The following is a 14,956-nucleotide window of genomic DNA, read 5'->3' on the forward strand; positions in this document are numbered from 1 at the left end:
ACTATCAAATAGGAAGGGCTCTGCTGGAGAGCTCTAATTAGAGCTGCTCAAAAGCAGCTCTAATGAGCTGTCACCCGTATAAAAAAAAAAAAAAAAAAAAGAAATAGAGAGAGAGATAAAAGACAATACAGGAGGGGGAAAAGAACAAATTAATGCCCTTTTAAAACTCTAATTTTAGAGGTCTCAATCGTTTCTGAATAGGAATTATCCTAACAAATGCTAATTGAGACAAGCTTTAGCATTTTTAAAACACAATTATGATTATAGGTGCAACCAACAGATATGATAGACAAAAAAAAAAAATAGTAATAATAGAAAAAGAGCTATAAAGTAGGAGTGCTTTTTTTATTAAAAAAAATAAAATAATTGACAGCTTTAATAAAATAGTTATAATGAGTTTTAATGAGAATAGATCCTCCTATAATGTGATGTTTTGATCTTATTTTTTTATTTTTATTCTCTGCAATATTATTAGAGTTCAATTAGAACTCCAAAATTAGAGAATGTATCATTACTTTTTTATATTTGAATATTTTTCTCACATTGATTTTTTAAGTTTATTTTATTCTATTTTATTTTTCTATTTTAACTTAAATTCACTACTAGAAAATTGACTTTTTGCGACTACTTTTTGGCGACTGCTTGTTTGGCTGTCGCAAAAGAAAAAAAAAAAAAACCTCCAATTTATATTTAACATATATTTCTCCTATTTCCTTTTATTTATTTGCTTTTGCCCTAGCTTGGCTCGCTCAACCTCTCTCTCGCTGTCGCTCTCGCTCACCGGTATGAATCTCCCTATCCCTCTTGATCTCAATCGATTGATCTCTCAATCTCAATCTCTCAATCTCTATACCTCTCTCGATCTCTCAATCTCTCTCAATCTCTCTTTGTATCTGCGTACACATTATTTACTCTCTCTGCAATTTGAGCGATTCGTCGCAGAGAAACCCTAACTCTGCCATGGAAAAGTTCTCTCGGAGCACTCAAATGCAACAGAGTAAGCTCACCTCTCATGCGTTTCATCTACCTCAAAATTCACCTACATTACGCGCGCGCGCACACACACAAAGACTATCTTTGAGCTTCATTGTGTACATAGTGTCCTTCTTTTGAAACTCACATTTGTGTCTATAAACATAGGAATATTAAATTTTATTGAAACTTTCATATAAACTTACATCTGTTGTCATTCTTTTGAACATTACCGAAATTGAGGAATAATTGAGGCTAAAACCCCTGTTCTCCAGCAAAGTCTCATGGCAACTCACATTCCTGTGAGTAATTACGAAAATTTCTGATTTTGTGTATCCCAGGGTGCACAGATGAGTGATAAACTCATCTGGCATGATATCATATACCAGTCCTGGATTGATGGCTCTCTCAGGGTTTACATGTCCAGCTCCAGTTGCGAAAACTCCTGCAGGTTTGTCTCCATCCATTATTGGCCTTCCTGAATGGTCTGTGATTTCCACTGCTGTCATGATTGCAGATTTAATAGCTGCCGAGTCGATGTTGGATGAGCTGAGTGGATCAGAGCAGCAATTCCACTGACATGTGGACAAGCCATGGAAGTTCCTGACATGACAGTGAAGTTCACCCTCCCAACCTGTGAGTTTTTCCTTTGATAACAATTTCATAGGGATTTTCAGATTTGTGGTTTGTGAACTTAAAATATTGGTTCCTGAAAATTACATCTTGTTTTGTACTGGTGTAGGTCTTTATGTTTACTCATCCAAAGTACTCAATTACAAGAAGCAATCAGCGGTAGATGAAGCTTCAGTTTGAGATGCCCAATGACACTGGATCAGCCTTGGTTCATGGTATGTGGTTGCCTAAGACTTGTCACTATTTTAAACACAAATAACTATGCCTAGCATGCTATATGGTTGAGAAAGTACAGGAGTCTACTCAAAATGAATGCCCAGGGTTAGCCATTCCACAGAAGGGACCTTGTCTTTATCGCTGCTGCTTGCAACTTCCAGAGTTTTCTCTTGTATCAGAAACCTTTAAGAGAAAGAAGGACGCAGAACAGTCTGCTGCAGAGATGGCGTTACTGAAGGTTTTGTTTTGTTTTATTCATGTTTTTGTTTTTTGTTTTTCTTGTGATTTTTTAATCATTTTTGTTTTTGTTTGCTTGATTTTTGACTTTGGCTGCATGTTGGCTGTGCACTGTTTAGGGCCATTGGGTTTCACTTATTTAACTTAAATTTTGAAATCATATGCTTAGTTGTACTCAAAATGAATGCCCAGGGTTAGCCTATTGTTGTTTGTCTCTCATGCCCATGGGAAATCACTAATTGACTAATCAAAAGAAAATTTTCTTATTTGTGTTTTTTTTTTTTTTCCTTCTTTTTCTTTTGTTGCAGCTAGGTATCAATGCTGCAACTGATGATACCACTGTACAGGATCCTTGGGATGAGTTGGTTCCGCGTCTCTCATATTTATTTTCAAATGAGGTAGGTTGCTTATATTGGAGTAAAGAATGACAAACTAGCTTCCATTTTACATAGTGAGAAGTTATCCTTCTTTGTTAATGTCTCGAAATCACTGTATTGTGTTATTTCATTTTATTTTTATAATTTATAAACACGTTGCCCTTCAGCTTTGTTACTATAATATAAACATTTTTTTTGTAGATAAACCTTATAAACATGTTTCCCTCCAAAAGAAGCCCTTATGTTTATGTTGTCGTTCTAATTTTTGTTTTGAATGATTCATGAAATCTAGTGTATTTGTTTTATCTTGTGGAAAGAGATCCACAAGCTTGATGTTATGGTGACATGTGGGGATAAAATAAGCAAATTATAGCTTATTTTAATTTGGGAGTTTGTGGCTGACTGTTTGGTGTAGCTTCTGCATATAACTTATCAGGCAGAGATATCTTAAATAAGCTGATTTTCCAAAAGCTGCGAGAGGAGTGCTTTTAGCTTATGCTTTCTGATTATCAGCTTTTAGCTTAAAATAATCTTCACCGAACACCCCCAATGTTCTTACAGACCCTCTTGTGGAATCTTAGCTTGATATTATAGTACATAGATAGCTATTCTGTTTTTTGAGATCTCATCTGGTATTAGTGGCTACATTTCTCTGCTAAATTTGAAGATGACATCATTGACTAGGCTAGGAGTCATTACAGTAACATCTTTCATCACATTTCCTATCCACCTGTCAATTTTGTTTTTGGTTGTTTGAGATGTGCAATGATTTTGCATCAAAAAAATCCTTATACTTATTTCTTGGTTGCTACACAGTTGATTATAGTTGGATTTTATGATACATGGATTGCTATTTTTGTCTCATCAAAGAGATATCCTCTTTTATAAGTGGCTGCACTGCTCTACTAAATTTGAGGATAACTTCATTGACTTAGGCTAGGAGTTACTACATTATTAATGGGTCAAATGAAGATAGGGATAATACAATGAAAGACATACTTGTTCTTTCTCGCTGACTACTAATTTTCATCACCCCATGTTTCTCAGAGAGTGTAATGTGTGATGGACATCTCTTTTTGAAAAAGTTAATCAATCAAATGTGCAACTCAGCCTTTCTTTTGTGTTCTTGCATGGGCGATGGACCATTTTTTACTGATGAAACAGTGCATTTCATTGTTTTGTTCTCCTGACTTCTTAGTTAACTTACGTGTTATGTGAATGGGAGAAGTTTTGAACAATTTATAATCCCCAAGCCCAATAATTCTCCATTGGTGCAACTTCTGCTTGTCAAAATTAGGTTTTATTACTTGACGACTTTGAGGAAAAGCTATTAGCTTGGCTTATGTGTAAGTCATCTAGTAGCTTAATCTTTTGTTTATATTCTTATGGAATCAGATTCTGTTGAAACTGAGCATATCATATAATGCATTTTTAGTTAATCTTGGTATATGTTAAGCACCTGTACTGCATCAATTTATTTGAACATTGAAAGATTGGATTGACAGTGCTTTTCTTTATTTTTGTGTCATTTGTGAAGTTCCTTAAATCTCTTCATCCCCTGAGTGGTCACTTTAGAGCAGCTTTGCAGAGAGAGGGTCAACTCAATGGTTTAGTTCCAATTTCTGTCCTTGCGTCTATGATACAAAGTTCAGTAGTTTATGTAAAAGCATAAATCCTAAGGTTGAGTCAAATCCACTGTTGATTATGTCACTTATGCTGAAGGCCGCTTCAAGATTATCTGGTTCTGTGTCTGCTTCTAAAGAACAGCTGTCGATGAAGAGGGAAAATCCATACCCTCCTGAGATTGTACAGTCTGTGGTTGACCAACAATCAAGCTTACTAGACTCTATTTTGATTAAAGTGGTGCAAATTTCGTACTCAGTTGAGAAGACTGTTGAACCCTTAACTCTTAATGTTGCTTCAAATGGCTATTACTTGGATATTATTGCTCAGGAGCTTGGTTTAACTGATGCTTCTAAGGTTTTGGTTTCTAGGTAATGTAAAGCATAAATTTTAGTATTATGTTTTATTGTGCAGATTCTCATTCTTGAATATCTTTTTATATGAATTTTCATGTTTCCTGAGTCTCATTCTTAATTCTTTTATTAGATGAATATCTAACTGCAGCACTCATTAAATGACAAAATGAAGTTGATCTAATATGGACTGTTCTATAGCAATTTTGATAGTATTTTAGAATACATTTAGACAAACTTGTGTTTACATAGTTACAAGTCATTGCCCACTTACACTTACCATAGGCAATTTACATCTTCATGACTCTTTGTGGAACCCATATTCTATGATTCTTATGCATGCTTTAGATTCTCCTATGATCAAATATGGTAGTTATCAATCCAAACTCTGCTATCCGAAAATGTGCTAGGGTTCAACTGATTAGAAATGGGAAGAAGATTGCAGCATTTGTCCCAATCGACAGTTGCTTAAACTACATTGAAGAGAATGTAAGTATTCTTCAAAAGCTTGGGATGATCATTTTGCAGTCATCCTTGGTGACTTAACCTTAAAACATTTCTTGTTGTAGGATGAGGTGTTGATTGCTGAATTTGGACGTAAGAGGCATGCTGTCGGAGATATTCCTGGTGTCAGATTCAAGGTCGTGAAGGTATCTGGTGTCTCCCTTCTGGCTCTCTTCAAGGAGAAGAAAGAGAAGCCAAGGTCTTAGTTTTGTGCGCGGAGATTGTCTATTTCGGTCTTTTGGTAGTTTTGTTGGAAGTATTGGAATGGTACTCTAGATTGTTTGAGCAGTGTTGTGGTATCTTGTAGTTGTGTTAGATCTAAGAAAGATTTCATCTGAAATTTAGATTGTTGTGTTAGGGTTTGTGTGGCCTCTTGTGTTTTCCTAATTTTGACATGCTAATAATGGTGTCTAAAAGAACTTTTTCTATTTCTAGTTGTAATAATTTTCACATATGACTTCAATTTTGAGACTCAAATGCAATGGCTTCAATAATTTACACACATTTTTTATTTTTTTATTTTTTATTATTTATTTATTTTTATTTTTTTGCGACGGTAACAAGATAGTCGCCAAAAAACATGTTAGCATTTTTTTTTGTTTTTTGCGACGGCAAAATTACAGTCGCCATAAGTAGTTTAGAAGGTCGCAAATCATTTGCGACCGTTGTTTGCCGTCGCAAAAAGTATTTGCCACCCCCACATTTGCGACCCCCATTTGCCGTCGCATGGGCCGTCGCAAAAGGTCTTTTGCGACTATATTTTTATTATTTGCGACGGCTTGTGACGGTCGCAAAAACCATTTTTTTTAGTAGTGAATGTTTTAAATTTTTTTCAATTTACTTTTAAAATTAAAAAAAAAAATCACATTAATCATTACATAACATTTAAAATATATTATTATATTGAAGTTAGAATTAATGTAAAATATATGTGAGTTATATACAAAATAAAATATTTTTTTTTGTTAATATATCATTTTCTATCTAATTTTATATACAAATTAGTTTTTAAAGTAAATTAAAAAAAAATTAAAACATAAAATGGTAAAGTAAGAAAAAAAGGTTAAAAATAATAATAAAAAATAAAAGAGTCAAACAGACAAAACATAATTTATCCAAAATAAAAATATGAAACAAAAATGCTTAAGACCCAGTGAAAGTCATGTGAGTCATGTACGGAGGCTTTTTATTGGTAAAAAAAAAATTATTATTATTATTATTATTATTATTTTTTTTATGATTTAAACGTATGGCACGCTGCCACCACTCCCAGTAGCAAAGTCCAATATGAAAACAAAACCCAACTCATTATGGAGGGACCACCCACCATTATCATTATTGATAAGCTTTACTCAATAAGAGAGGACACGTGTATGCTTCGCATGAACACAACACGATGGAAACTCACCATCCAGACGCAACCAATAAAAACTTGTTCTTGGAATTTCTTTGCTTCTTTTCTTTCACTTTCTTCAGGGGTCAATTTTTTTGTCTCTTTGCAGAGTAATTGAATTGGAGTGTACACAATCAAACAAATGAATACAATTATCCTCTTCTTTTCAATCAATAATACTCACAAATGTATTAAACAAATTTAATCTGCAAAACCCAAAACCAAAAAATCAAACAACTTTCAGATCTAATTTCTACTCAGAATTTGAAATTGCTTCACTGTCTTTCTCCTCGTTATCATCTCTGCTGTCTTCAGGTATTGCGTTAGATCTATCCATCTATATCTTGGTTTTGGTTGCCATGCTGATTTGTTTTTTCAATTAGGGGAAAAAATGTAATTTTTTTGAATTTAATTGTTTATAAGATGATTGGTATTAATTCATATGATTAAACGATTAGTTAGATCTCATATTTTTCTTGTGTGTACACTATACAACATAGATGAGAATGTTTTTAATACAATTGTTAAATTTTAAGGATGTAGAGCATCTCCAATGGTTGTTGTTATATTGAGGTTGTTATTGCTATAATTTGGCAATGAATAGTGTTATTTTGCCAAATTATAGCAATGGTGCTCCAATGGTCATTTGTTGTTTTTGGCAAATCTCAACCAACTTTCCCTCCAATTTTGTAAGTGTTGTTTGGATATAAGTTTTTTGTGATTTTATTTTTGTTTATTTTTTGTTTTTTGTGACATTTTTTACCTGTTTATTAAAAAAATTATATATTTATATTATTAACCACTAGACAAATATAAAAAATTAAAAAAAATGAAAAATTGGAAAAAAAAATTGAAACATATGTTTAAAAAAATAATTTCAATTGAAACATTCGACCGAATAAGAAATTGAAGCATCTGTTTAAAAAAAAAATATTATTCCCAACAGTTTTGCTTGAATCATCTGTTTAAAAAAAATCGAAACGTTATTTAATTACGTAATTTTTATACGATACCAGAATAAGAAATAATTTAATAATTTCAATTTTTTTATTACATTATTTAAAAAATAAACATTATTTAATTATATTATTTAATTTTTATACGTAAACATTATTTGTAAAAAATAATTTCAATTTTTTTTTTTTTAATGTTAAACAAACCAAACGAGCCCAGCGGCTCTTTATTACACCAAAAATAAACATTTATGTTTTGATCAAGACAGATTTTCATCTAGAACAGAGAGGAAACTTCAGAGACAGAGAGAGAGAGCTTCGGAGAGAGAGTCAGAGCTTCGGATCAGAGTGAAGATCTGGGTGAAGATCAGAGCTTCGGATAAACTTTGGCTTCGGATCAGATCGGATCAACTGCAGCTTCGGGTAAACTGTTTTCTCTCTTCAACCCTCTTCAGATCGACATCAAATCCAGGTATTTTTCTTTGGATTATTTCAGATTTTAATGGATTATTTGAGAAATTAATGGATTATTTGAGAAATTAATTTCAGATTATTTATGTTCATTCTTCTTCAATATTAGTTCATTCTTGTTCAAGATTATTTCAGAAATTAATGGATCATTCTTGTTCATTCTTGAGAAATTAATTTCAGATTATTAGCCCCCCATCAAATCCAGGTATTTTTGTTCATTCTTGTTCAATATTTTGAAAAATCTGAGAAAGAAAACAGTTTTGTTCATTCTTGTTCAATATTTGAGAAATCTGATTTGTTCATTCTTGTTCAATATTATTTGAGAAATCTGTTTTGTTCATTCTTGTTCAATTTTTGATGAATTATTTGAGAAATCTGTTTTGTTCATTTTTTGATGAATTATTATTTGAGAAATCTGTTTTGTTCATTCTTGTTCAATATTTTTATATAAAACTTCATGCATTCTGGAAAATCCCAACGGAAAGGGAAGGAGGGAAGGAGGGAAGGAGGGAAGAAAGAAAACAGTTTCATTTTTGGTGACTTGGCAGATTTGGCAGCTGCCAAAGTAGTTGCCAAGTTTGGCACTTGATTTGGCAGTTGCCAAATTTGGCAGCTACTATAGCATGCCATTGGAGAAGCAATTTTTGCTCAAGCTGCCATATTATGACTTTAGCAGCTGTTATAGCAATACATTGGAGATGCTCGCTTGGTTTTTTTTTTCCTTTCATTTTTTTGGAATTTTATATGTAATTTTCTTTAAATGTTTGATTTACTTATATTCATTTTATTGTGCTTTTGCAATGTTATTTGGTGTTTTTTTTATTTTTTTTATTTTAATCTTTTTGAAATTTTATGTTTGTCATTTTCTTTAGATGCTTAATTTAATATGGGTTATGCTAAAATGTGGAAATAATACCAGAAGAGTTAGAATTTCATTGTATTTTTCAGATATTTTCAAAATATTTTTAGCCATTTCTACATATTTTTTTACACACATCAATTGCTACTCATTGTCATTAGCATTTCCCGTTTAATATTCATTTTATTGTGCTTTTGCAGTATTAATAGTTTATTTATTTATATATATTTTTTGTTTTTGTTTTTTAAGGACGTAGAAGTCTTGGATCATCAACAATTTATTTGGTATAATTACAATAGTTTAGCTTGAAATGGAGGGTTGTGGAGATTTCCTACAGTGGCTTGGACCTGACACGTCTATGAATATTCTCATGTGTTTAAAGGACCCGTCAGATCTCATCCGTGTCTGTTCAGTTTCAAGTTCTTGGCGCCGGTTTGGTGAGCTCACATCTGCAAATTATAGGGCTTTGCTTCAATTTTCATTAAGCTAAAGCTTTGATTTCGCTATATATATTTTCCCCATATGTCATAGTTTTCTTTGGGCTTCATGCATTGTTGTATGAATTCTAATGTCAAAAATGTTTCCAATCCATACAATTGTGTGTTCCATTTCAAAATCTAGGTTTTAGGACACTTATGAATCCTGGTTTATAAGATTACTTTGGTCATGTGAACAATTACTCAATTGGATGGTTTTTTTTTTTTTTCATAATTTACTTGGGTGCTGTTCCTTTGAATGGATTGGCTTCTGTCCTATGCCTTATTTTTTTTGGTCTACAAATTTTTTTTTGAACTTCTTGTATTGTTAGTGATAAAAGTAAGTGGCCCTATTACAAATCACTTAGGTGGTGTTTGGTTCATTAGCATGATTTTCTGCAGAAGTGGAATAACTATTAATTGGCTTCCCAATAGAATGGTCATTCTCTTGAATTGTTGAATGGTGATTCTATTTGGAATGTACATTTCACAGGCCACCAAAACCGCCCATTCTACAGTGATCATTCCATTCCATTCCAGAATGGTTGCTTTGACGGAATGAGCATTCCATTCCAACCTTCATTCTACAGTGAACCAAACACTACCTCACTTTACATAACAAGTTCTTCCCTCTTTTACCTAGATAACTATTTTTTGATGATTGAGAAAGAGAGAAAATATAACAGAAGTTATTTTATCTGTTTTATTGATTGTTTCTGATATGGATTTAAATCTCAAGCATTGACTGCAACTTTGCAAGTAACCTCTTGAAGCAACTTTGTTTAAAGAATGTTTCCTGAAATATCACTGAGGTAGTGTTTCACTACAATGATTATGGGTAGGAATGGAATGGCTATTACTTGACTTCCCAATGGAATGGTGATTCTATTTGGAATGCATTTTTTATCTTTTCAACAAACCGACCATGGGAATCGGTTTTCCATTTCAGTCTTCATTCTCCTAAATCAAACACTACCTCACTTTTTAGTTACAGAACAAGTTCTTCCATTTTCTACCCAGATAACTGATTTTTTGTTGATTTGATAAAAAGAGAGAATACAACAGAAGTTTATTTTTTTATTTTTATCTGTTCTATTGATTGTTTCTGATTTGGGTTCAAAATCTCATGCAGTGATTGAAAATAGCCTCTCGAAGCAGCTTTGTCTAAGACTGTTTCCTGAAATATCAAGTTTTGCCCATGTTATTGAAGTGGAAAACACGATAGAACCCATAGTAGTCAAGCCTGACAAGTCTATGGAATGGGAATACTTGAAGAGGGATCATAGGGTCTATGCCTTTTTAGCTCGTGGTCTTACCTCTTTCGTGAGAAAAGATTGCCTTTCAGAGGCCATTTTTGCATCCAGCACTGATAATTATCCTGAAGAAAGCATTCAAAATACTCTGGAACCAAGTGATAGGGTTGAACAGAGAGCTTCATACTGGTCAAGCGAAGGTGAAAGTGATCCTACAGTTCCCGAGATATTAGACTATAAGTTGATTTCAAAGTTGTGTGTCATCACTGAAATCCATGTACAACCATTCCAAGGTTATTTTCGTAACTCCATTTACACTCGTGCTGTACTTGTTTTGTACACCGATTCATTTTATTTTATTTACTCACAAAAAAAGTATGTTTTCTTATCAGCATATTTTCAGTTCGGATTTCCTATATATTCAGCAAGGGCTGTGCGATTTCGAATGGGACGTCCCAGATCCTCAATGGAAATAGGAAGTGACTTCAGAGATGAGTTTGAAGCTGGTCGTGAGTCACCTGACTATGCATTCGAATGGACATATACCTCACCAGAATTTCCAATGGCTCAGGTAAGAGGGAGAGGTGGAGTCATTTTCTTTTCTTTGTAGGAAGGCAATGGTAGGAGGAAGGAAAAGTTGTGTGTAAATCTCTTGGGGTCAACAAAATTAATCACTAAAAAAATGGGCGAAAAGAAGGGGAAAAAATCTAGTGCATTTTTTACTTTCAAATCTTTGCTCTTCAATAACACCTGTATGTAAATACTTGGAATGATAATGATAAATGAACATAACTCCTCTCTGCTCAACACATCTAGCCGAGGAAAAGGTATGAATTTTTTTAGTCGGCGTGGCAAAAAAGATTTATCGTTATTTGTTTTTTGTCAAGCTGAGTAAAAACTATGAAGCTTCGAATATTTATCAATTTTTGTGGTATCGTATTCATTGCTGGATATGTTTTAAGTAAGGAAAAATTACAAAACATGTCTACCATTATGCAACTACGTCAAATTAAATGAATAGAAAAGATCACATGGAAAGCTTAAGATACAGTAACTGAAGCAAACTTAAATTACATCATCAAGATGCTATATTTGGAACAAGCTGAGGTCCTAATTAGGCCTCCTTTTTGATATTTCAAGCATTTTTGGTGAATTTTTGAATTATCTCAAAATCTAAAATGTTTAGATGATTTCTTCATGGATATTAGGAGAATTGCTTGCAAAAATTCAAGCTTCCAGAGCCTGTTCTTTGCATTGGTGGAATCCTGCAAGTAGAGCTTTTGGGCAGAGTACAGAGACAAGAATTGGATGGTTTATTTTATATATGGTTAGTTCCTTGCAGTTTTATCTACTATTTATTGGTACCGAGCGTGATTTCTTTTAATGGATTGAATTGTGATGCATTAGCATGCTAGATAAATTTTAGTGTTTGAATGTGTCCATACGATTGGAGCTACATCTAAAGAAGAGAGTCCAGGAACCTATAAAATTTATGATCTGAATGAACAGATCTGTGAGGGTACACCTTTAGGCTTGTCTAAAGAAGAATTTTTAGGTTAGACCGAAGTATGATGCATAGTAATTGTATACCCTTCAGATGAAACCCTTGTGTCACAGACCCATGCACCTCACAAGACGGTCATCCCAACACAAGGCTGCATGACCAAGATCGTTTCCACACAGTTGATAAGGTTGTGATGCACTTCAACTTGCTTTGATATTACTACAAGTCCAGACCTCTCAAAAGGGTCAACCCCTGAAAGACTACCCAACCCAGGGATCTTATCTGCAAGTGGCAACCCTTTCAAGAGACATGGGTCCATGACACTTGGCTACTAAAAGTTAATGGTTTGGACTATACTTCTTGGGTTCTAACATCATTGTTTTATTTGACTTCTTTCGCCTTCTTAAATTCTTTTTTTTTTTATATATATTTTATTTATTTTAGAGTCTTTGTTGCGTTATGGTTGCTGTAAGAGTAAGAAGGATAGTTGTTTGAACTCATTATCTTTATTTGTTCTCCTTATTCTTCGTAGGCTTATTGCCAAGAAGAATTGAAGACTGTTAAAGCAATTGGTTGCAAATTAGTTTCTCATATGAAGGAAAAAACTATCATGAGGTTGACCTCATATAACCATCTGAGCGCCCTATTTTTGGGCTCGATCTAGCATACAAATCTAGACATGTGCCATACCGTCATATTAGGCACTAACATGATCATCCTGTTGTCAAATTTTTTCATCAAAATTTGAACAAACAAGGTCAAATGGCATGATCACAGATTTTCATTGTTTTTCATTTGACCCATTTGTTTTATTTTATATTATATATATATGGACCGTTCGATCAGCTTGTGTTAGCCTAATCTTTTGGGTAGCGTTTGGTAACGTTTTCGTTTTTGGTTTATGTTTATAAAAATTTTATCAACTGGTTTTTGTTTATTTTTAAAAAATCATAAATTACAAACGCGTTTGGTTTGAATAAAATGTTTAAAAAAAATTAAAAACATAAACTAAAAAATATGTTTGTTTAGGCTTAAAATATTTATATTTATTTTTATTATTTATGACAATGAGATCACACACATTATAATTAAAAAAAAATTAATTAAAAAAATAATTGAAAAAAAAATTAATTGGAAAACAAATTAATTGAAAAAAAACTATTTGAGAAAAAATTATTTGAAAAAAAATGAAAAAAAAATAATTAAAAAAATATTTGAAAAAAAATTTAATTGGGAAAAAAAATATTTGAAAAAATAATTAATTGAAAAAAAATAACGAAAAAAAATTATTTGAAAAAAAAAATTAAAAATTGAAAACGTAAACTCAAAAATGAGTTTACGTTTTTTTCTCAAATTTATAAACTGAGACAATTATTTATAAATTAAAAAAATTATCAAATAAGTTTTTATGACAGTTTTTAAAATTTTTGTAAATATAAACTGAAAACGGAATGATTATCAAATACGCTTGTGTTTTGTTTTTATTTTTTGGTGGTAGAAAAATGCAACGTGTATAATTATTTTTGGCCTACGCAAACCAATTTAAAGTCAAGCTTGTAAAAAGCACTGTAAGGTTGACTTACTCTTATATGAGTTTTAGAAATTTATTGTTGTGCATAACTTCAATTTTTTGTGCATTTTATGTACTGTTAACTAACATATCTTCTCCTGTAGTTAGCTATAATCTAGACTAGGGAAAGGAAAGAATATGTGTAGGCTTCGCCCCTGCGTTTTCTGCCCTTTGAATCTAGGAATCTCAATGCACTCGTCTTCCACTCTCTCAAAACTTAAAAGGATCAAGTCTTGGCCCTCAGGTATATGGGTTTAGTGATTGCGTTTCAGTTGTGCTATGAACGCACAAGATTCACAAACTCAGGTGTGAGACAATGGGTCACATGTGGAGTCCATCATATGTGGGACTCACCCTTCGATTCATCTGTCAAAATCTTCTGTGCATTTAGGTTTACTCAATTTGATAGGTGACAACTTTTACTTCAAGTTCCTCTAAGGTTGTGAATTGTTGTTAAAGGGTGCTTGGGATTGGCTTTTTAAACAACTTTTTAACTTTTTTAAAAGCTAAAAATGCTAATGTATTTGGAAAATTGCTAAAAACATTACCTTTTTTGTATGTCAAACAATTGATGTGACATTTTACTTTTTTTAGCTGATGACAAATAAACTCTTTTTAGACGATGCCAATCGCCTTAGAATAAGCATAAATCAAAACAAAGGTCAAACTTTAGTATTTTTTGATCCCATGTAACTTGTCGGAATTATATTTTTTGATCCCATGTAACTTGTCGGAATTAGTAGTTAGATCAATTTATTGGTTATGTTGTTGATGTTGTGATTTTGCAGCATCTCACATGTTCAAGTTGTCGGACGACCACTCTCCTCGGGATTTGATGTCGATATTCATGGTCCCTCGGGAAGATGCACGTTGAAGTACTATCATGGGGCTGAGCATTGCCAGTCACCAACCAGAGCTCCTGAGGGGTAGGCAAGTGAACCCTCTAGTTTCCGGATGCCCGCTGCAAATGTGAGGCATTGGGAGCGAATGATTCTGAACACATTACTCGGGAGTGGAAGAGTGGTAATTGGCGATGATGACTATTCTGATGATGAGCTTTTTATTTGAACAGTTGGGTGGAACTCAATACTCTCTTTTTGGGGAACATTGGTCCCGTTTGGTGTAGCTGTTAAAACAGTTTATAGATTATAGCTTAACAAATTATAAATTATGACTTTAATCAGAAGTTGTTAATTTATTTGGTGTAACTGTTGGATTATAGATTTAAGTTGCTGAGTAGAGTTTGTTAAATAAGCTGTGAAATAATTTTTTTAATTAATTTTTATTTTTTATTTGTCTACATTTTTCATAAAAAAAAATAATAATAATTTATAGTCCATTTGAGTCTTTTTCTATTTTTAAAAAAATAAAAAATAAAAAAATTTAAGAGTATAACCATAAATTAACATGTTCACAGCAGAAGTTAATAATCAGAAGTAAGGGGTGAGTAGCTTTTCAGAATCAATTTTTTTGAGTTAAAGTAAGTTGTTTGAAATAAGTTTAACCAAACAGTCTAAAATGATTTTTTCAAAGCTAAAAGCCATAAGTTGGCTTTAAAAAGC

The 14,956-nt window shown here is 32.6% G+C and overlaps 1 protein-coding gene across 4 annotated transcripts; it reads left to right on the forward strand.

Moving 5' to 3' along the window:
- Positions 1-7,443: 7,443 nt before the first annotated feature.
- Positions 7,444-14,602, forward strand: LOC114261753 (F-box protein At4g00755). Of its 4 annotated transcripts, none has more exons than XM_082882363.1 (7): positions 7,455-7,733; positions 7,842-7,937; positions 8,841-9,028; positions 10,200-10,613; positions 10,713-10,891; positions 11,529-11,647; positions 14,183-14,602. In XM_082882363.1, the coding sequence occupies exons 3-7, from the start codon at positions 8,902-8,904 to the stop codon at positions 14,322-14,324; spliced, it is 981 nt and encodes a 326-aa protein (XP_082738489.1). In that variant the 5' UTR covers positions 7,455-7,733; positions 7,842-7,937; positions 8,841-8,901; the 3' UTR covers positions 14,325-14,602. The 4 variants fall into 4 exon arrangements, with proteins under 4 accessions (XP_082738488.1, XP_082738489.1, XP_082738490.1 ...); XM_082882364.1 differs by having other exon boundaries at positions 7,491-7,733; positions 7,858-7,937; XM_082882365.1 differs by having other exon boundaries at positions 7,494-7,733; positions 7,913-7,937.
- The last annotated feature ends 354 nt before the right edge of the window (positions 14,603-14,956 follow it).

The sequence above is a fragment of the Camellia sinensis genome, chromosome 8, assembly GCF_055761805.1.
Source record: "Camellia sinensis isolate YWXY chromosome 8, ASM5576180v1, whole genome shotgun sequence".
Lineage (NCBI taxonomy): Eukaryota > Viridiplantae > Streptophyta > Magnoliopsida > Ericales > Theaceae > Camellia > Camellia sinensis.